General features: G+C 38.2%; 1 protein-coding gene across 1 annotated transcript in view; it reads left to right on the forward strand.

The window, feature by feature from the left end:
• Positions 1–12,466: 12,466 nt before the first annotated feature.
• The window catches only part of Smp_210090 (adapter-related protein complex 3, beta subunit), a gene marked incomplete at both ends in the record, with an annotated part of 46,975 nt that continues 36,103 nt past the window's right edge, over positions 12,467–23,338 (forward strand). Inside the window, 5 exons of the mRNA XM_018798647.1 lie at positions 12,467–12,600; positions 16,197–16,272; positions 16,337–16,411; positions 17,199–17,294; positions 21,854–22,014. Of these exons, the coding sequence (XP_018653568.1) occupies positions 12,467–12,600; positions 16,197–16,272; positions 16,337–16,411; positions 17,199–17,294; positions 21,854–22,014 (542 nt within the window). The remainder of the gene's footprint in view (positions 12,601–16,196; positions 16,273–16,336; positions 16,412–17,198; positions 17,295–21,853; positions 22,015–23,338) is intronic.

The raw sequence follows: 23,338 nt of genomic DNA on the forward strand, positions 1-23,338 counted from the left end.
ACCACCACTCCACTGATAGATTTTGCTCACAGTATCTGTATGTGATAAGTGAGTTGTGCTTTTTCCAAAAGTCACAGACTGTTCACAACAACCGCCTTCAATGAATTTTTTACATGTTCTTCAGCGTACATCACAGTAATTTAAAAAAATGTTTTTCTGAATAAATATTTTCTTAATCGAATCACTTTGTTTTGTGCTTCTTAACTTTTATATTGTCTTCCCCCTCGAAAAAATAAAATGTGAACAGAACCTTAGATATTCGGCATTGTTGCTGCCTGCTCGTGCTCTGACAGAAACCACTCCACGTGATACTGGATTATCGTCATCGAGTTGATTGAATTGAGCAGAAAAAGTTTCATTATTTTCTGTTCGTGTCATCTAAAAAGAAATCTTTCATTATTCCAATCAACATACTTTTCTATGTATTCTTTGTTTTGTTTACATTCGGTGTTGTTTTGTGATAAATAATAAGCATTCAATAGGGCTTTTGTTTAAATAACAAAAGTAACTCATTTTGTCATACGCCTTTCTAATGCTTGCTATTACCATTGTCATATTCTTTTTATCTCAAAATCTATTCACCATTTTTCATAGTCGTCGAATAAGCACATTTCTTCTATTTATTTTTAAGTTTGGTTTTGTATAAAGCAATCTCTTTTCTGACTCTTGAAACTATGTATTCATCTTTCTATCTGTTCAGAAGACTTTCATTTATTTTAATAACGGGGAATACAGTTTTACAATTACTGAGTAAAATAATATTGTCAAACTGGAAATCTTCTTTGTGAACTAGATAGGTGAATATGTAAAAGGGATTAGGTGGATCCACTTATTTTGATTCTGGAGCTATGTCAACGTTCTATCGTAACAAACGGAATCTTTCTTGCTACTTACAGAGTTGGGTACGGCAGAAATAATATTATTGATTTATAGACCTTACATATGTGAAGTATATTAATGAAACTCGCTATCTATGATATCTTAAATCCTACGGCCATTCAGCCAAGGTCCAGATACTTGATCGACTTCGAGCAAAAATGATGAAATATCTTAAGAGTTACAGTAACATATGATATATGAATGACCGTAAAAAGATGGTCGAACATGATAATTACAACAAGTTACAATAAACTCGCGCATGGTAGCATTGTAGTAATCAGCCAATCAGAAACTTTGCGTGTGACTTTTTACTTTCATAATGTTTCTGGCAAAACTTCTAGTGGACGCTGATTGGGTGAAATGTTCCGTTGAGCCTTTCTTGTCTTTTGCGAGAGGTTTTCTGGATCACACCAACAAAATCAGGAGACTCACAAGTGCTAGTTGTTACTAGACATAAATCAGTATAAAATGATAGCTCTCCATAAATATTACAGACAGCTCGCATAAAGTAACGTGAGACGAACAACAGTCGAAAGCGAAATCACATAGCGAAGTGAGTTAATGAGTGGGTCTACCGTTTAATAGTCCTTGAGTAGCGAGAAAACTAGTTGTTTGTGGGCCATTGAGTCCTATGTTTACTGGTTGTATGGTATAGACGAAAAGTGAAAACGATTGGCAGTTTGACCAAGTGGATAGACGAATTAATCAAGCATAACTGTGATAATATGGTCACTATTTACTTGGTAGAAATGATAGTGAGCGTGGAGACATCAGTCATATTGTGTATCGTCTATGGTGGATCCCAGCAAGATAACCTACTTAAGATATAACAATACACAAAGGCACCAATAATTTACCAAGAAGAATTAACACTACAAACCCAAGCGTATGTCTATGAGTAACGCAAAAATTAACAAATTACAGCTGCAATATAAGGTGTATTGAAAAACAAAATCGTAACAGTTGTTATGAAATGAATATTACTTGTAAGCTGCTCTCCGAGATGACAACCACAAATGAGTTCACTTGAATAACAAACGTTCCTCTGCACCTGGTGGCACCAACAGCATAATGAAGTAGATTGAAACCGATAGTATTATTTGTTAATGATCCGAGCCAAAACTCCAATATGGTGTGGGAAGGCCTAAAGGGATGTTATAACACTATTCTTCAATCAAAGGCCGTGGCCGATATGGCACAAGAATAGATAGCTGAGATAGTGTTTATATTCCAACACTCGCGGTAGTGTATGTATGTTGAGTATAACCAAGAGATTATATCCCTTTCTTTATCACTCGTGCAGAGAATCAATAGATATTGAATACAAATGTGGTTACATATAAGTCGTGACAAATAGGAAAAAATATGTGATCTTTATTTTGTCGTTACAAAAATCACTGAAAATGTATGTCACAATACGTCGAAGTTGTTGACATTTTGATGCGTAAATGATAGTGTGTGGGTTGATAAACCTCGATTACGCCAGATCCTCAGTCGGAAGTGAAGATAAACGTCCGAAGTGAGACAAGGTAATCTCCTTAAATAGAGAAAAATTAAGTGGGCTTGAGAGGCATGATACTTTTTGTTGCTATAGGGTCTACAAAACAAGTGGTGATTTAGTGGCATTGGGCCCTAACCACACAATTCTCATAGCCGAACACGAGATGACTCCGAAAATAGATCTTCAACATTTAACGTGGCAAAAAGACCAACAATGGAGAATGCGCGAAGAATTCAATAAATTGTATGGCATGCCTCAGCCTTGCAGGCGTGGTCATTCTTGTGTTACTTATCTTTTGTATTCATATTTAATATGTTGTTCAATCTCCAGCCTAAATTTAATCTTCATATATTTGGACGAGTCATGGTAGACAACGATGTGACTTCCACGTAAGATATTATATATTAGGTATTCACATAATGACTTATCAACAATTTTAGTAATAGGTCCATTATTCGAGCAGTACTAATAACGAGGTAGATCGCAATTCTTCAGTGATCATTTCAAAGACCGACTACAACACAGCAACCAATTAATTGAGGTGAGAGGCCCATGCTGGTGTTGCTTCGATGCAAACAGTAGAAAGTAACTTGTTGGGAAGAACAAATTGCTCTCCACTGGAACTAATACTCAGTAAGCCAAAATATGTAAGGTGGTAATAAACCCACTACACATGGGGCCAACCATGTACTCCTAGGCAGAGACAACCACTCTTACTCGGCAATCGGGATGAAACCACAAAGTAGTTTCGCAAGAGACGTGTCACAGACATCAGAAATCTAGTAATGTCTGGAAGTGTGTGGAAGTTATTACGAAAGAGAGTAAAGACAGAATATTATGAAAAAGCACACTCTAGATCTGATTTTGCACCAAGACATACGTACAGCGCCAAAGTTCGAAATAACATCGGACAATCTCAAACTCCAGAATTGTTCCAAAAAACTATAAAATGTGGTTTCGGAGATGATCAAGCTCCTGTATCCCATACACACCAACAAAGACAGATGAAGACGACCAGTGTAGTAGAAGCCTCTGCAGCAGTAGGTCTCCGCAAACACAAGGAAATAAAACCAAAATACTCCAATACAACACGGAGAACACCAAACCAATCACACTCACTCAAAAAGCTTTAGAAGAGTTGAAAACTTTCACATATCGTGTCAGCATCACCAATAAACAAGGAGGATTTGATGCAGACGTAAAGTGGAGGATTGGCAAAGCAAGAACAGCATTCCTACAGTTGAAGAACATATGGAGCTCAAAACAGCTATCTGTCAACCAACATCAAAGTCAGAATCTTAAATTTGAACGTCAAGATAATTCTATCATACGGAGCGGAAACATGCATAGCTTCTACAACCGTTAACTAAAAGGACAGATTTAGATGGAGAATACTGGTGGGCGGCTTATGCTCCCCACGAGGGTTAACAGGAGTGTGTATTTGAGTATGGCAACTATTTAATACGCACTCACTGAATTATCTTCAAGAACACAACGTTGGCATGTCTTGCCTGTAAAGAATATGAAAATCTATCAAGCGGAACGTAGAAACGTGTACCTCAGTGGGTATTGAGCTAAGCGGTGAATCTTACGTAGAAGTGCTCCGACACTTGTGATTATTCTCTCTGAACAAAAAGGCATTGTGCATTGATCTGATAAAACACAATGATACGAACGTCTGCTAGCATACAGTAGCGTACTGAAACTTTAAAGTGCATGAATACTCAAAGGAATTCGATGCTGACTAGAATTAGTGCAGTCGAGTGGCTAGCGTATCAGCCATTGGACATGGCCAATTATTTGAAACTTTACAAAAACAACAAGAAGTGAAGGCAAGGAAACTAATCAGTTTATACAAGTGTGTGAAAAAGCATTCGGATATCGGATTACCAAAGAATTAGAAAAAAATAGGAACAACAAAGTCGGACGGAAACAAGCCGATTGATAATCACAACAAAATTGGATTGGAAAAAGATCAACCTCACTTCCTATTGTTCTCCAGACTTTGACATCATCCGCAAACAATAATTTCGACGACTTAAGCAATGGCGGTAATTCATTAACATAGAGAAGGAAAAGTAGAGGGCCTAAGATGGTGTCTTGGGGTACACCACTTTTGATTGGCTTTCATTTGGATAGAGTTCCATTGACCCTCACTCTCTGTCTGCGGTCGCATGGATAGGAAACTTCTTGTGTAACCACAGGCAGAGAGTGAGGGTCAATGGAACTCTATCCGAATGGAAGCCGGTCAAAAGTGGTGTACCCCAAGACACCATCTTAGGCCCTCTACTTTTCCTTCTCTATGTTAATGAATTACCGCCATTGCTTAAGTCGTCGAAATTATTGTTTGCGGATGATGTCAAAGTCTGGAGAACAATAGGAAGTGAGGCTGATCATTTTCATCTCCAGGCTGACTTAGAAGAACTAGTTAGATGGTCTCATGGTTGAGGCTTTGAAGTTAATTCTAAGACGAGCGTGTTCATGCACATTGGGCACGGTAATAGTTACAATTATACTATTGATGGTACATCTCTTTCAGGCGTTCAAGAACATAAAGGCTTAGGAGTAATAATAAGTCATGACTTGAAAACAACTACGCACTGCAACACCGCTGCTTCCAAAGGTTATCGTGCGTTATGGTTACTTCGCCGAGCATTCAAATACTTTGACGAGATGTTTCGAATTTTATGTCCCACTTACGTAAGACCACACTTAGAGTACTGTATCTAAGCAGCTAGCCGGTGTTTGATAACGGATACCAACTCACTTGAGCGAGGTCAGCGTGTAGGGACGAAATTAGTGAAGGGTCTTTCTAAACTCCCTATGATGAGAGTTTAAAACGCCTAATACTTTTCCCCTTGTCGTATCGTAGGACGCGAGGTGACTTTATACTGGCATTTTGCATCTTTAGTTATGATTTGGGTGTCAATATGTCTTATATTTTTGCCCCCTACAGAAGTGGTAATCTCCGAGGTCACAGCAAGAAGGTTCACAAACTGCGATCTAATAAACTTAAAGTATGGTCTCGTTTTTATCATCGAGTGGTCAAATGGTTCAAATGGTTCAAATGGTTGAGGACGGAATAGAAGAAGCTTTCGCTTAACGGGCTTCCGTGTCTGATAGCAGTGGATCACCAATACCTCCAGGCAAGAACCTAGGTATATGAACGATAATAGAGGGAAAAAAAGAATTTGGTAAATCATAATAATATGTTATCCTTAGTCCTTAGGAATAAGTCAAGTTTCCTCTTAAAGGACTCCTGGGAGGTCGCTTGGACTAGCTCAGTCGGCAGCGAATTCCAGCACTTGACAACTCTAACGGAGTAGAAGTTGTGTCTGCAGTCTGTTCTGCTATGTAGGGTCTCCAATTTCTGGGTGTTACCTCTGAGGTTAGTGTTATGACTAAGCTTAAGAAGTTGTTTAAGGGGATGACCAGAAGTATTAAGGATACTATAAGTCATAAGAAGATCACCTCTAAGACGCCTATACTCTAACGGGTAAAGGTTAAGTGATTTGAGGCGCTCTTCATAAGGTTTGAATTTGAGACCCCGAACTGATTTCGTGGCTCGACGTTGTATACGTTCCAGAGTGACCTTATCCTTTTGGAGGGAGGGAGGAAATACTATGTTTCCGTACTCTAAGTGGGGACGAATAAAACTGTTGAAGATTATGTGGAAGGTTCTACCGTCAAACTGGCCAAAAATGCGCTTCAATGTTACCAGTGCAAGGTTTGCTTGAGAGGCGTTTTTGTCACAGTTCGCATACGATTTCAGGTCGTAGGGTACCAACACTCCTAAATCTTTTTCAACTTGGGAAACTTCTAGAGGTGAGTTACCTAAGTTATAACTATAGTCTGCAACATGTCTCAGATGGACTACCTTGCACTTTGAAGTGTTGAAGGTAAGTCCGTTGTCGTCTGCCCAACTTTGAAGTCGAGTCAGATCCTCCTGCAGAACTAGTATATCATTGTGAGTACGTATCTCTCTCCAAAGTTTCACATCATCAGCAAAAAGCAATAAATCAGATGAAACTTGTTGAGGAAGATCGTTAATATAAATCAAGAAGAGAAGAGGTCCTAGTATTGAACCCTGGGGGACCCCACTAGGACATTCCATAGCCTGAGAGAGAGTGAAGTTAACCCTGACCTTAAAATGTCGGTTTTCTAGGTATGAAGTGATCCAGTCAATTAAAGGGGGTTTTATACCCAATCGTCCAAGCTTCTTGATAAGACATGCATGGTTGACCCTATCAAAAGCTTTTGAGAAGTCCAGGTAAATGACGTCAACCTTCCCCTTGCGATCAAGGATGGTTGTCCATTTATCCACCGCAGTCAGCAGGTTGGTCGTACAAGAATGACCTTTTCTGAAACCATGCTGTTGAGGCGAGAAGAACTTTGAGGATGATAAGTGTTCTAGTATGCCGTCGAATACTAGGGATTCCATAATTTTTGAAGGTATGGAGAGAAGGGCCACTGGTCGGTAGCTTGAGGGTTCACTGCGTCGACCTCCTTTGAAAATTGGTGTGATGTGGGCCAGCTTCCATATTTCCGGTAGTTTGCCTCTGCTTAGCGAGTGTGCAAACATCACGCTAAGTGGTGTCGCCAGGATTGAAGCTGCTTCCCTCAATACGGCGGAATGAACCATGTCCGGACCAGGAGAAGTGTCTTTTTTTAGGTTCTGCAGTTTACGGAGCACCAAGTCAGCACTCAGGTCCACTTCGGAAAGTCCTGTACAGGTGCAGGTGAAGCTTTCGTCAGTATGGTTGATGTGGGTCAGTTGGAATGTCCGGGAGTAATGTTCAGCCAAAAGGTTAGCGGCATCACTGTCGTTGTTGGTCGGGCCATTAGGACCAAGCAGTTGGGAAACTCCAGTTTTGCCTTGTCGAAGAGAAGCTGCATAACTGAACAAGCTTTTCGGATTGGAGACGAATCTATCGATAAGCTTGGTCTGGAACTGAAGCCTGTCTTCTCTTATTGCCTTTGTGCATGTGTTCCTTATATGTTTGTATTGCCTGTACGCGCCGTTGTTATCCGTTCGTTTATATTCAGCCCAACAGTGCCTTTTGCGGCTTAGCAAACGACGAGTGCTGTTCTTGATGATTGCAGGTTGCTTGTAGCTTTTTGGGACCATTTTAGGAACTGAATGCTCAGTAGCACATAAGATCGTGTGCAGTAAAAAATCCCAATGAGCATCCACTTCAATTTCAGGGCGAACATTCCAATCCACCTGTTGAAGATAGTCCTGTAAAGCTAACACATTCAACCGTTTGAAGTTCCAGCGCTTGTTGCTAGTAGGATATCGTAGCTCCGTCTTGCTGACAAAGCTGAATGATAAGACGGCGTGATCACTTTTGCCCAGGGGAGCCAGGATTGAGAGGTCGTCAACTAGGAATTCTTCGTTTGTGAATACCCAGTCTAAGCGTGACGGCGTCTGACTGTTTCTCCAACGGGTTGCCGACTTCACATTTTCAAATAATCCCAGGTCGCCGATAAGGTTGAAGAACAGAGCTTCAGTAGAGTTGGCACCACCAATGTATGTATGTTCCACGAAGTTGATTCTAGGGAGATTGAAATCCCCTAGAATCAGGATATGAGAGAATCCAAGACGCGTAGAGCGAGTTAATCCTTCCAGCAGACGTTTGTCATATTCGATGTCGGCAGTGGGCTTCCTGTAAACGACCCCAACTAGGCACCTCGAGGTGGTAGATAATCTTACTGAGCACCATACTGACTCGTCAAGATTGTGAAACTCTTGATTGTGAAGTTGGTGCGCATCCAGGCATGACCGTACGTATAGTGCTACCCCACCCCCCATTCCTGTTTTTCTGTCGTTGCGAAATAAAGACATCCCAGTTATTGCTAACTCTTGGTCCGTAAACTGAGACGTTATCCAAGTTTCGGATATTCCTATCAGATGGGCATCATTAGCGTTGCTAAGTTCACGTAGCTCATCCATTTTGTTTGGCAAGCTCGCGGCGTTCGTGTATAGGCAGTTTATGCTTTCAATTTGGAACGCGTGAGCCTCTTCTTGTTTGTCTATATGAGCCGTGTGTGAGTGGACAGGTAGCCTACCTATACGATGTTTACCGAGTTGGTAGTCCCTGTCCTTTACACGTTTTTTTTATTATCAAGACAGTCCACGAGTGGAATTGTCAGCTCCAGCTTTCGTTTGTGCTTGATCCTGCTGTCGTGGGGCCTATCCGGATGCATATGGATGCCAGTTGGCAACCGACGTCTATTGGCACGAAATGCTTCCAGAGTTGCAGCCGCCATGTGGGAGGAGGGGAAGGTTATCTTCAGCAGCCGGGGCCTAGAGTCTCCGTCTCTCTTGGCCAGTCTCATTACCTGTTGGGTCAATATGTTCTTGAGTTTTAAGGAATGCTTGATGAATTTCCATTCCCGAATATCAGAGTTTGCTTGAGCTGGGTCCGTATTTTCCGGCACACCTTGCACAATGATATTTCGTCCACGGAAGAACGCCTCACGAGATTCCTTAGGGATGTTCCGGATGAGATTTCGTTCAGAATACGGTATGTCGGGCAGTATTCTTACGTTCCCATCGGACCTCAGTAAGTGACTGGCTAGCAGGACGTCCTCTACGTCGGAGGCATTCTTAAGTGTAACACGAAGCAGCCTCAGGTGGTTTAGGTGGTTAGAGTCCTTCCCCCGAGTGAGCCGTGTGACGGTCAAAGGCTCTATTCTAGGGAGTTCCAGCCTCTTGATTAATTCTCCCCAGAGCATCCTGTCGTTTTTGTCCTGCAAACTGAGAGGAAGGTCGGGGTTGTCAATAAGGTTCATGATTATGACAGAGTCGTCACGAACCGCAATTGATTTCCCAGGTTTTCCAAGGCGTCTAGGTTTGGTATCTTGTTGTTTGGATGTCGAGGCGCGTTTTCGATTCCTGGGCTCAGTGATGACCGGGCGGACAGTCTTGGGTGTAGACTGTGCGGCCAAAGCATCAATTGATTTACGCACGATACTTGGGACGTTCAGTTTCGGAGGGGACGCTTGGGCTTTATTACTCCTGTTAACGTGAGTCCATCCACCTACAGGATTTTTAGGAACCACTGTCTCATTCAAGGACCGTTCCCCGGGGGACCCAAGTTTACTGAGGGAGTCGATGACAGTCGATGTTAGGATGGTGCTGAGTTTCAACACATCATCACTCGTGCTGTTAACAGCACCGTCGATATCCGACCTGTCAGTATCCTTTTTCTTATTTGCCCTATGCGTTCCAGCTTTGTTACCCGTCATGATGATATCATTTACCGAATTCTTAGACAACTTATCTCTCAGACCTGTCAGTAAAGTAATGATGGTACCCAACATAACTACCGTATCGGTGTTGCAGGTAACACATACCCACCTACGATCAGACTTGCTGAGTCTGCTATAGGCTGCTGCTGTTAGATCTGTACATGCTTCATGGAACCAACCTTTACAGTTGTCACATTGCATGCCAGATGTAACGGCAAAACGGCAACCAGGTCTCTTGCATGAATTTTTCATGGCTAGTGATTTAGACTGTCTTAAAAATATAAGCAGTAAATTTAGGACCGATAAAAAAAAACACACAGTAAACAAAAACTATCAAAAATGTATAAAAACAGTTAACGATAAGCTAAAGCTAGCCTTTACGTGAAAACTATAAAAAAACCGATAGTGAGCTGAGGCAAAACCACAGTTAACTATTAATTTGAGTGAAACACAAAAAAGAAGTAATCTACCGAACGTATAGCTCAGAATAGATTCTTTGGATTGGATATGATACTTTTGTTGCGTAAGAACACAGCAAAAGTTTGAGAAATGTAAATCACGTTAGGACTAAACTTCCCGTTCGAATAGCGCGCGTTAAAGTCCGGTCAATGACCGGAAATGCCTTATCTGAACAAGTGGTATCAGACCACCAGTGAATATTTTTAAGGTGAAGCTGGACCTTCACTGGGAGGCAATCGGTCAGGATTAACACAGGTTCACCAACCTTCTATCCTTATTACTGAAGGCTGAAGGACATTGCGCGTCGTACAAATTAGAGGACAAGGTCACTAACGCCTTTAGTAGTGTTTTTACATTAAGGTAAGATTCGTGTTGATGGATTTGTGTTATTCAGATTTCCTTTTCCTTCTTTATAAGCGTACCTTATTACATGAATGACGGCGTAATACATTTATATCATGATGTGTTATAAATATTTTGACGTTAATCAAATTTCAACCATGCATGATTGAAATTTTTTTCCGAATAATCTCGTGTGGCCTGACTTTTATAGGAAGCAGGGCTTGTGAAGAGATTACATTGAGGTTGTTCCTGGGTAGACTACTGTTGTTCAAAATTAATTTCATTCACGCTCTAACATCACTGGTCGTTATTATTGTGCAATGGGTATTTTTGTAGTACTTTGTGCATCTTCTAACGTAAAAATATGTTAAAATTGCAAAGGAGTTAGAGATTGTGCCTACATATGCTAACAATAAATAGTGTAAGTTGGTGTGTTCACAAATGTGTTGAAATATATATATTCAACCATTCACTGGTTAGCTGACAATAGTGCAAGACCTAACAGTTGTAAGGGCGATAACAATGATAGTCTACTTGATATTGTGCTAACAACTCATTTTTATCAATAAAAACAAGGAAATATGATGTGCTATAACGAAGCTGCACCTATACATAAGCTGTAGTCCAGTAAATATATAAGTGGTAGTGACACAAAATTAACAAGAATCTTATGAAAGTGGTGATAACGAATGCAGCAGTAATTAGGCAGATTCAACGGACTAGAAATGAAAAAAAAATCAACTGGTAGTTCTGGATATATACGCGTCTTCCTTTACGTATGACTTTCGGGTCGGGTTATGTTGAAGTATTAGAATCTAGATTTTGAGAAAGTTGTAGCATTAAGAGTATTGTTTGTAAACGCCGTTATTTTCACGTAGTCGAGCGGAAAGTTAGATCAAGATGTACAAAGTTCTACAGTGCATCTCTTATCGCTCTCAGGCAGTTTTAGGTCGTCATCCCTATCAGTACTAACAAAATCAGGTTCGTCTATCAATTAAGACTATCTCTTCCCTTCCGTTCTTTACGATTGCGAAATATCTCAGTGCTCCCTGAAAACGTCGAACGGTTTTTCTTTGGAGTGTTGGAAAGAGCGTCTAAATGACTCGACCCGGACGAATAAAAAATTACATGTACTTTGACGTTTTCTTGTTTCTTCTGTGATTGGAATTTTTCACGGTGTTACAAGCTTTATTTTGTTCATATTCCCCATTAGATGTCTGTAAAAAACATTGAATTCGCATAAAAATCTTCATATTTAGGGATTATAAGTGGTTTTAGAAGTGTTTAATCAGTTTCATAAACTGGTTGAGCAGGTTTACACTTTATATTTTTCTTGACTGTTAGTCGGATGCTAAGAAGGATAATAAACAGACATTTTCTCTATCTAGTGGTATTCGCTAGGAACATCAGTGAGCTGTTAAGTTGGTTGTCTAACATCTCCGCAAGGCCATTTGCTGCCGGATGATTAGCTATTGTTGTAATATGATGAACACTGACGATGTGAAGGAATCAGTTAAGTGGATTCGATTGAAACTATGACTCCATGTCTACAGTAACTATTATAGGTGTATCAAAACTTAAAGCCCATTGATCTAGGAAAGCTTTTGGTGCATTTTGCTGCTTTGAGGTTGTAAGCGACCCCATGCCCACTTCTTTATTCCTAAGTCCATTTTAGTTCAAAAGAATCTTCTTGAGATTAGCTACACGGCAGCACAGATTCTGGGGTGAGACAACCGTTGGAAACCGGAAATCGCTAGAGAGCTGTCGTGTCTGTCTAGAAGTTCCGGGTTTTTTAAATGCACACTCAGCTTAGAGAGCTTCTAGTCACCTTTATTTGCTGTTTACTTTTAGGATAGTCTCGGTATTCTTTTTATATCCATTTTAATGTCTCGCCTGTTTATCAAATACTGTTAAATTTGTTTCATATTTTATCATGTAAGTTATTCATATCTATGAGGTGAGCACCTCTTCTTTTTAAATGTCACTCATCACATAAATTTTAAAGCTTGTATTTACTGTTCTACTTTTAGCATGCTTGATGAAGGATTTCAGTCTGCTTCTTTGTCATCTGAAATTTCACAAGGATCATCCTACAATCGATCTGGCGATATAGAAATAGGAAATGACTTAAGTTCCAGTGTTGTCTTTTCAGCTGATTTCCACAAGTAATTGTCCTTTTCCATAAATTTTACCCTTTCCTTTGTTGTGCTTTTAATACGTTTATATTATGTTTATGAGTAAATGCATAGGGTGGAGCTACGTGAAGATGGAGTTACGCGTCTTAATCAATAAAAAGAGATTACATAACATGAGTGATTTGTGTACTTCAGCTTGAGTTAACCTGTTTTAACGAACCAGAGGTTATTAAGGCGAATTCTTGGTAGTTTTGTTTGTTGTATACCAAATTTCTGAGAGTGGAATATAACTCCTATTGACCTACTTAATTTCGGAACAAGTACTTATACTTATACTCGCAAGTAAAACAATTAGGAAACTGTACAGTTGTTGCATTGATGAGGGTCATTATATCTCTATCACTGACAGGAAATATATGTTGTAGCAACTCAGTACACTTGGAAAGTAATAAATACTTGTGAAATAACATGGCGGATTGATATAAACCAGTGTGACCCGACACTAATTGAAACAGATGTGGTCTTCACAACTGTAGTTGTAACTTTACTGGTTATATTGTATTTCTTCACTTACAATTATCCTTGGTCTTTTAACTTACGTTCGTTTTTGTATTCGGCTATATTACCCTTTGGCTACTTAAAATGATGAAGATTCACAGCTCAGGTGGTTGTTTTTAGTGTTCCCTGAGTTAGAGTTTTGTAAACTAGATGGTTAAGTAGTTACGTCTTTCTAGACAATATCGTCAATGCTTACTTCATGTAGAAGTGAACCTCTTGGTTGTTCTGTAAGTTTTTAATCAGTTTTTTCCGGGGTCTTTAATTGCGATTGTTCTCCTTTGTTAGTTTCATTGCCCTCAGTTGTCCTGTACTGAAGCCGATTATTTATTTCCATTGATTTTTGACCAGGTTATTGGTTGTGTGTCGTTTCACTTTGACAGCTTAATCTAAATATAAGTCTAAACCAACCATTAATTTTCATCCCACTTAACTTCACTGCAAGCTTACAATATATACGTTTGGTCCTTTGGGCTTGTTCATCTAAAATTTATTATTCCGAACCTGATTTCCTTTTTGAACTCTGATTAAGTCTAAGTGAATATATGGGGCTAGGCGGGATCAATCATATTGGGATCAGAATAGATTATAAAAACTAGCGTGGACCAATATGATAGTTAAATGCCACCAATACCCTTTACAATAGGTGACATACTGGTATGTGATGTGATGGTTACGATAGTAACTAAAATTTAATAAGTACAAGAACTTGGGCGATATCCGAATATTGTTATGTGATACGTCAAGTGACAGTTTCATGGGTCTATAGCAAGGTCTTATAGTAAATTTGCTTGATTATGAATTAATGAAAAACATATTATATTGATTTTTCATCAAAAGCACGTTGAACATACTACCTCTTTTAAACAGGACATAAGATGTTTATAGTTTCAACTTGTAACGAAATAATGAAGCTTATATTCTTCTTGGAACTTCAACTGAATGTAACTAAACTAACCTTATGTTTAAATACTTTACTTAGCTTCTTAAAGTCTTGGAGAGTTTATTTACAATTTAGATCATTTAAACTTCCAGAAATCGTTCATGTATTATTTACATTTTTCAAGCGTACACTGGGAATCTATTTAAACATAAGCATTGGTACAAGGAGGTAAAAAATAGATATGTGCCACACAAATGATTTGATTTGTATGAGGGCCGGAATACTGCCTGGGTACCCGAACCGAAGTCTTACAGTTCTCGTAAGCTACGGCATATCTGCTGGTTACTTTAAATTAAACCATGAAAGATTATATAATCATCATTGTAACCCATAGATACTCGTATCAGGGCACCCCAATCACGTAGCTCACTTTAGTTCGGATAGGTGGATATTATCATTAGACTTTCTTTAATAAGTATCCTTTGTAGGTTAGGCTTTATACTAATGGGGATAAGATTACATGTGGATACGCCCTTGAAAAAAGTAAATTACTAAGCATTGATGTTTAGGACTGCAATTGATTAATCTTTTATTGACACTAATACTGCCCAAGTGTTTATTGCCTTAATTCATAAACATTATAAGCAAAGACAGATAGTGGCTGGCAGTGGAATCCAGGACGCGCGTTGCGTCCTATTTGGGACTCGTCAGCTGGATGTACCTTCATCTCAAAGTTGATGTTCAAACTGAGATTCAGGCACATCCAGTTGACGAGTCCCAAATAGGACGAAATGCGCGTCATGGATTCTACTGCTAGCCACTATCCATCTTTGCTGACAAGTTATATGGATGCGCACTGCTGAGGAGTCCCACAATAGGAGGAAACGGTCGTCTAGTGCCCCCAGGTTTCCATGGTGGTCTAGCTTCAATTGACTCATGATTTTAACTATAAAATTACTGAAATCTCCTTAAAAACCCCTTCTGATTATATTCTCTTTGTTTAAATATAATATAATGTTTTGTAGATGGTTGTTTTTATCTTATTGACTGCTTTGCAATTGTTTAACTTAACTGACATTCACTTTTTTATATTGCAATCAGATTTTTACTATATATAAATAGGGTATATATATATATATATAGGTTTTTCATATTTGACTGCAGGTGTCTTTGAAGCATTTTACATAAATTTTAAGACCACTGGGTTAGCAATCTTGAGGTTAGATTAGGTAAATTTAACAAATTGTTTGGTGAAGCAGCGAATCTTTACCGAATAAGATAGTTATGACATGTATTACGTATGCTCATCCATCGACTTCGTCAACGCATGATGATGAATGTTGCTAGGATTAGGTTGGAAGAAGTGTAGGAGCAACTGAATCAAGACATAGCTTCAGTCCATGAAGATACTAGCTGTTGAACTGAGCTATAATAATAGGTGCAGGCTACCTGATTTGAGTCCGCTTGATTGTTGTAACCAATAGTTAGGAACTTCAGATGAAATGACTCAAAATCGATCGCAATAACGCATGTGCATTCACCCTGTCTTCCCTTAGATCATAGGTTTCGAAATCCCTCATAATATTTTATTATTATTATTTCGCCAATTTATGTTTACTTCTCGAATTGTCTCTTAAACCTGTAGTCTTCTCTATTACCGTCAATGCTGTTACTACCTCTACTACTCTTGGATTCGCCCTGTGCTCTAAGGTGCCACTACTTAAACTAACGTACACATGTCACAGTTTCTATGTCGCGTTTCACTGGCTAACTGACCTACTAACCGTTTCTACCATCTAGAAATAATATAAAACAAATCTATATTTCTCTAAAATCCAGTGCGTATAAAGGCGGCGTTCGTAAATTTCTTATATTTTTCATCGTAATATAACTGGGACCTATATTTTAGGATAAATATTAACAATATAATGAGGAGTGATGGATGTAGTTATCTCGGTGCACATGGCCACTAAACTTCGCCCAACCTGCTTAGGTTAGGGCAACAGGGTAATATCACCGATCGTTATCTTTAAAAGGTAATTCAAAACCATTTACATGAAATTTGTACCTGGTAATGATTTGATGATAATAATGGTGACAACTTTCATGTTAATTATGCTTTTCTTAAAATTGAACCTTAATTCAGTAGTATATAGATTTTTTTTGAAATTTATTATTTCATTTATAGATTCGATGATTTAAAAAACTTATTAGATACCAACAAAGATGCAGTGAAACTAGGTGCAATGAAACGGATTATCGAAGTAAGCATATTACATGATAATAATAATAATAATAATAATAATAATAATAAAACACTTTTTTCAGATGGTTGCCAGGGGTAAAGATTGTTCTGATCTATTTCTAGCTGTAGTGAAGAATGTGGTCTCAAAAAATGCTGAGGTAAGAATACAATATACACTATGTTCTTTATGCTCTGTGTATGTACTAAGAATATGTATACTGTTAGCCCATTTAATAATATGTCTGTTGTTTACTTATTAATCTGAGTACCATGTTTCTAGAAATTTTCTGCCATTTTTTAAGCTAATTAATACAGAATTTTGATGTTTTTTCAATGAAATTTGTATCCGAAGTTGTCAATATTTTATTGGTAATACAATTACATTTAATACTGGAGCCTTTTTACCAGAATAGGGGGACGATAGCTCATTGGTTAAGAGATGTTTAAAGTATGGCAACTGCGGTCCACCTACTTCGGTTCGTTTAACTGAGTAGTATCATAAGTTCTCGCACGTGAAATGTGGCTCGTTGTAGCCAAATACACAGATCCATATACCTGGTAAAATGAGTTAATTAATGAAAAATAATAATTTATCAAGATATCTTATAGTGGTGTGCGCCATTCATATGGACAGATATAAGTAGTATGTATCAGGAATTAGAAGTAGAATTCTTACTAGCAGAAGAGGAAAATGAGGTGAAGAGAAAGAAAAACAAAGAGTAATCAGAATAATAACAGAAGTGAAAAACGATGGAGTTTGAAAGGGATAATTCCAAGAAGATGTGCAAATGTTGTATTCAATGTATTGTCTTCCTATTTCACAAATGCAGTTTATAATTTTACATAATATGGTTGATTTTTCCCTGCTCAAATCTTCGTTCTTTACATGATGATATTCATCGGTTGTTTCATTCTTTCTTTTCATTTCAATAAAAATATACTTAGATCCGAAAACTTGTCTATGCTTTTTTAACTCATTATGCCGAACAAGAACAAGATATTGCTTTGTTGTCGATATCAACATTTCAACGAGCATTAAAGGTAAGTGCGTAATATAGTAAATTGTTTATGATAAGTAATGAAGAGTAAGATTACATGTGCATTATATAACCACTCTATTATATCATCATATCTATTCATTGTTCATATGTTCTCATGGAATTAATACTCAGAATTTCATATGATTGTACAACAACAACTACTACTACTACTTACGCCTGTTACCCCTCGTGGGGGAGCATAGGCCGCATACCAGCATTTTCCATCCAACTCCGTTCTGAACAATCCTTTCCAGTTCTTTCCAGTTAATATTCATCCTTTTCATATCTGCTTCTATTTCCCGACGTAATGTGTTCTTTGGCCTTCCTCTTTCCCGCTTCCCTTCAGGATTCCAAGTTAGCGATTGCCTTGTAATGCAGTTTGGCGATTTCCTCAATGTATGTCTGACCCACTTCCAACGTCTTTTCCTGATTTCTTCTTCAGCTGGAAGCTGGTTTGTCCTCTCCCACAGAGGGCTGTTGCTGATAGTATCCGGCCAGTGAATGTTGAGTATTTTGCGAAGACAACTATTTATAAATACTTGTACCTTCTTGATGATGGTTGTAGTAGTTGTCCACGTTTCAGCTCCGTACAGTAGGACTGTCTTGACGTTTGTATTGAGGATTCTCACCTTGAAGTTAGCCGAGAGTTGTTTTGAGTTCCATATGTTCTTCAATTGTAGAAATGCTGCTCTTGCTTTGCCAATCCTCGCCTTTACATATGCATCCGATTCACCTTGTTTATCAATGATGCTTCCCAGGTACGTGAATGTTTCCACCTGTTCCAGAGTGTTTCCATCAAGTGTGATTGGCTCGGCGTTCTTCGTGTTGTATTTGAGAATCTTGCTACTTCCTTTGTGTATGTTGAGGCCTATTGATACAGAGGCTGCTGTTACATTTATTGTCTTCGTCTGTATTTGCTCGTGTGTATGAGATAGTAGGGCTAAGTCATCTGCGAAGTCCAAATCATCTAAATGATTCTGAGATGTCTATTGTATTCCGTGCTTCCCCTCAGATGTCGAAGTCTTCATAATCTAGTCAATCACCAGAAGAAAGAAGAGGGGGAGAGTAGACAGATGATTGTACAACTTGATAACAAATTCATTGAAAAGCGGTCTCTTCGCTGAACGTCGTGTTTTTTTAATGTTTAAATGGGAATGATTTGTCGACATTAGTTTGTATTATTCTCCATTGTATTCTGTTAATTTCTCCCATGTTTTCTCTTACGTTTGGATATTTATTCGGCATAAAGTATGTTATAATTATTTGAATGTAATCTAATAATTAGTGAACAAAAGAACAAATTTTATATAAAGAATGATATTTCCTCATGAAATATATATTCTTCACAGGCTTCAGTTAAACTTGATATCTTAATAGTCGAGGTGGAGGAAAAGGGTAGTGTTGATAAACAGTTGGATGTCTATATCAAATGCTTTAATATTTTCGAATCACTTAACAAATAATAGATCGTAACAATTCAGTTAAGTGGGTCAGTTATGGATAATTTCCATTACGAATTTAGCGTCTGGAATGAGTTAGTTATTTTCAGTGATCATGACTGATCACCGATTAAATGTATTAGTAATTGTAGGCCATCGAATTCCAACTCAATGGTTTAAGTAATTATAAATATCCACTGCTAAACCTCAAGGTCCTCCATTCAAAACATGGCATGTTCATTGATACACACTGTCTAGTGGAGAATTTTCCAACTAAAATGAAATGACTATTTAGTGCTCTCTTTTTGTTCTTTCTGAATGGTTCTCCAATTTCATATGGGTATATGACAAAAACCAGTTCCGAATCCATTGATTCTCAAAATATATTTCAGTTTGCATTTCAATAAACTTGCTTACTACTGAGTTGCAGAACGTCATAGAGTTCTTGGTTGTCATTCTCTTAAATGATGTGTAGGGATTGATTAATTTATACATAGTTTTTTTAACTTACGGAAAATATAACGACAGTTAGTGATTTGCTTCGACACAAAGTTTCATAGAGTTCCATTGAAAAAGTGTTACCTGTAAGTCCAGAAAAATTGGACGTGTTGATGAATGTCCATTGTTGATTGTCACTTTACATCCTTTAATTATTTATTTATTTAAACACATAAATATTGGTACAAAGGGGCACCAGATATATATGCGCCACACAAATCTCATTTGATTTGTGTGAGGGCTGTGATACTGCCCACGTGCCCAAACTGAAGCAGGTGGTTTTCTTAGGGGGCCACACTCGGAGCCTTTGAGCTAAAGACTTGATCCACAATGGAGTGGAGCATCGTGAGGAGATGCAGTTCCATGGTAGCCGGTGACCAACGATTGATTCATACGCCATTTGTTCTCTCAGGATCCTGGAGTCCATGTGTACCATTGGTTTGTAATCAGGGTTTTCCAATTCCCCCAGGTGAACTTTCCGTGTCCACCAACCCGGTTAAAGCACCAAACATTCGCTTTTCGTCCTCTTAATTTCGTAAACAACACCCCCACCACGAGAAGGCAGTGAGTAGGGCTTCCCTGACAGAGGCTATATACGTGTGGCCATGTGAGAGCGTTTTGAGAGGGAGAGCGTACTCTCCCCACTCTCAGCCATACCAGGGCATTTGGTGGCTAAAGTTGAAAATAACTGTTCATTGGATTGTGACGTAATGAATCATTAAGCTTTAAGAGCATGTTTCGTATCAAGTCGAGGACACCTCAATGGGGATAAGGATAGGGAGTTGAACATTGTTTTTTATAATGCTTACTGGTTTTAACTAGACAAAGTGGTGGCAAAATGTTTACCTAACTTGAGTGTTTTATGATTAAAATATTCAGATCGAAGGACTCCATACAATTGCAAGTAATATTGTTGTCTTCAGGGTTATGGAAAAAAAGTGTTTTTCATCTATTTGTTTAAATTTGCAAATAACATCGTCTAATTTTATAGATCAAATAATTTGATTTAACTAGTGGAAAAATATTCTTCATTAATGGGTGTTTTGGAGTTGTGGTTTAGTGGTTAGAGCACTTAGGTTCTAACCAGTTGACCTAATGCTCGAACGGCCCCCAAATGCCCTGATATGGCCGAAAATGGGGAGAGTCCGCTCTCCCTCTCGAAACGCCCTTACAAGGCCACGCGTATACAGCCTCTGCCATGGAAGTCCTACTCACTGCCTTCTCGTGGTGGGGGTGTTGTTTACGAAATTGAGAGGACGAAAAGTGAATGTCCGGTGCTTTAACCGGGTTGGTGGACACGGAAAGTTCACCTGGGGGAATTGGAAAACCCTGATTACAAACCAATGGTACACATGGACTCCAGTATCCTGAGAGAACAAATGGCGTATGAACCTATTGTTGGTCACCGGCTACCATGGGACTGCATCTCCTCACGATGCTCCACTGCCTTGTGGATCAGACCTTTTAGGTCAAAGGCTCTGGGTGTGACCCCCTAAGAAAACCATCTGCTTGGTTTTGGGCACGTGGGCAGTATCAGTGCCCTCACACAAATCGAATGAGATTTGTGTGGCGCGTATGTATCTGGTGCCCCTTTGTACCAATATTCATGTGTTTAAATAAATAAATAAAATGCTCGAACTTCGTCTCACCTACGTGGATTTGAAGAGATGAATAGTACCATTAGCCCTCTTTCACACACATAATAGTGTGACTGAAAGTTGAGTATATAAACTTGTATTTATTTAATGAGGTGTTAAAAAATTTGTTTGTTATTCTGTACAGTAACTTTAAATATGTTTGCTTATTAGACCCCAAATTTTACATGTTTATAGATTGATTAACATACTATTAAAGTCGTTAAATTCTGAACAAGTTTATCATTATTTGAAAGGGTATACACGCAAATGATCAAATAAGAGAGTTGTCTGTTTACTAGCAGTTATCTTCGAGATATATTCTTTCCTGAAGTTCTAGTGTGAACTTATAATATGTGGAGTCACTTATGTTAGGATTTAGTCGGTCAGTCACCGTTTGTAGTAAATGATGTTTACAGTTAAAAGTGTAGGTCATTAAATTCTTGTACAGTTCACTGGGTGTTATTGTGCTCACCGTGGCGTCTGAAAGTCACGAATGCTTAGTGTTAAAGTTTCAGAAACTGTGAAACGTCAATGTAGCTAACTAATACCCTGTAGTTTTCAGTTTTTTCATCAGCTTATGTCAATCATCATCAAACGAAATAACAATCAATTGAAAAGATCATTAGATGGGATAATGCATACACGGAAACGTTAGTGAACGAATAGATAAAGTAACCAACATTAGAAAATGTCTATTGAGATCAAGGTTAAATACAGCATAGCTCTTGGTATTTCACTTGTCTTATCCACTTACTAGTTTTCGATACTCTACTAAATTAAATGAAAAAAATTTCCAGTTTTTTTTGCAGTCCCAATCAGTAGATGATAAATGGGTTGATTAGTATTATTTTCTTCACTGATCAGTCATCTTAGGACTTTTTATCTTCAGTCTCAACTTAATGTCATCTACATCATCTCATTTAATACAACTCCACTAAATTGTTTAATCTCTCAACATTCTTTTTTTGTTGTTTTTAAAATCCCAGGATCCTAACCAATTAGTTCGAGCTTCATCTTTACGTGTTTTATCATCGATTCGCATTCCACTTATATTACCTATTGTCACTTTAGCAATTCAAGAAGCTTCGAAAGATCTTTCTCCGTATGTACGTAAAACTGCAGCTCATGCCATTTTAAAAGTTTATAGGTTAGTAATTCAAAAAAGTGAAAGTTACATTTTAAAATTTTGTGTAACGCTTTTATGTTTTACAGTATCTTAAATCATCACTCTGTTGATTCCTTCTGCTTGTGTCAGTGTTGTTTTTTTTGTGTGGTAGACTTCAGTTACTGATAAATTGGCAATTCTTGTGGACACAATACATTTAGTTGGTAATCAGTGTTGATAAATATTCACTTTTTGACTGATTGCCTATAAAGTAATTACTTAACATTATTAGAAGCCAGCGGCCATTGTTTTTTTCAATGGTATTTCTCTAAAGATATGTGAAGCTTACATATATCTAAGCAGTTGTATTTGTAGAGATTTATGGTGTAGATTTTGGACTATACTTACTTCAGTGGGAAGTTTTTGAAACCATAATAGAGGGAGGAACATATTCAAATCTGCAACACATTGGTTGAAAGTATAGTGGTTAAATAACTGAATAATAGTTTCATTAAGTCTTATTCATTCAGTATTGTTTGTTTGAATCTTCCCATCGATGTGTTAGGACTGCAACTGGTCAGTCTCTAATTGGCATATGTGCATACTGTGCGTATTGCCTCGATATAGCCTTAACTCACAAGCATGGTAAGCACAAGCAAGTGGCTATCAGGACTCAGTGGCCGAGTGGATAACGTGATGGCGTTTGAAGCGAGGGTACTGGGCTCGAGTCCCAGAGTGAACATCAACTCAGATGCAGGTACATCCAGCTGACAAGTCCCAAATAGGACGAAACGCGCATCCTGGATTCTACTGCTAGCCACTATCCATCTCTGCTTATTAAGTCTTATGTTTGTTTAACTGTGGTGGTTTATTAGTTCAAGGTTGATTATATTAGTTTGGACCACATGTAGCGGATTCATCATTGATTTGTAGTGTGCGAAATATCAAGCATCCATCCAAAGTGAAGAACGTCTTACCATTTTCTTTTTCTAGACATAACATTTAATCTACACGATGTACAGATCATTCGATGATTTAAATCGTTATGTATTGACTTATATTGAGTTTCGATAGTTTGGGAATATTCAACAAAAGATTTTCAACATCTTAACTTGTTGAAGCAAGTATAAATATGGTCTTTTTTGTATCAGACATGTCACAGATGTGCGTTGGTCCAATATCCGTCAGCACGGCAAGATGAAGATAACAAGATGAATAATTTCGTAGCAATGATAATAATAAAACATTAAACATTGAGAATATGCTCCAAAAATACAGTATAAATTTATGTTTGACAGAATCTTGGAATTCATGATATAGAAGAGGATAAGGATTAAATTCATCTGCGCCATTAGGAACGGTTTCA

This window comes from Schistosoma mansoni, chromosome 7 (assembly GCF_000237925.1).
Source record: "Schistosoma mansoni strain Puerto Rico chromosome 7, complete genome".
NCBI lineage: Eukaryota > Metazoa > Platyhelminthes > Trematoda > Strigeidida > Schistosomatidae > Schistosoma > Schistosoma mansoni.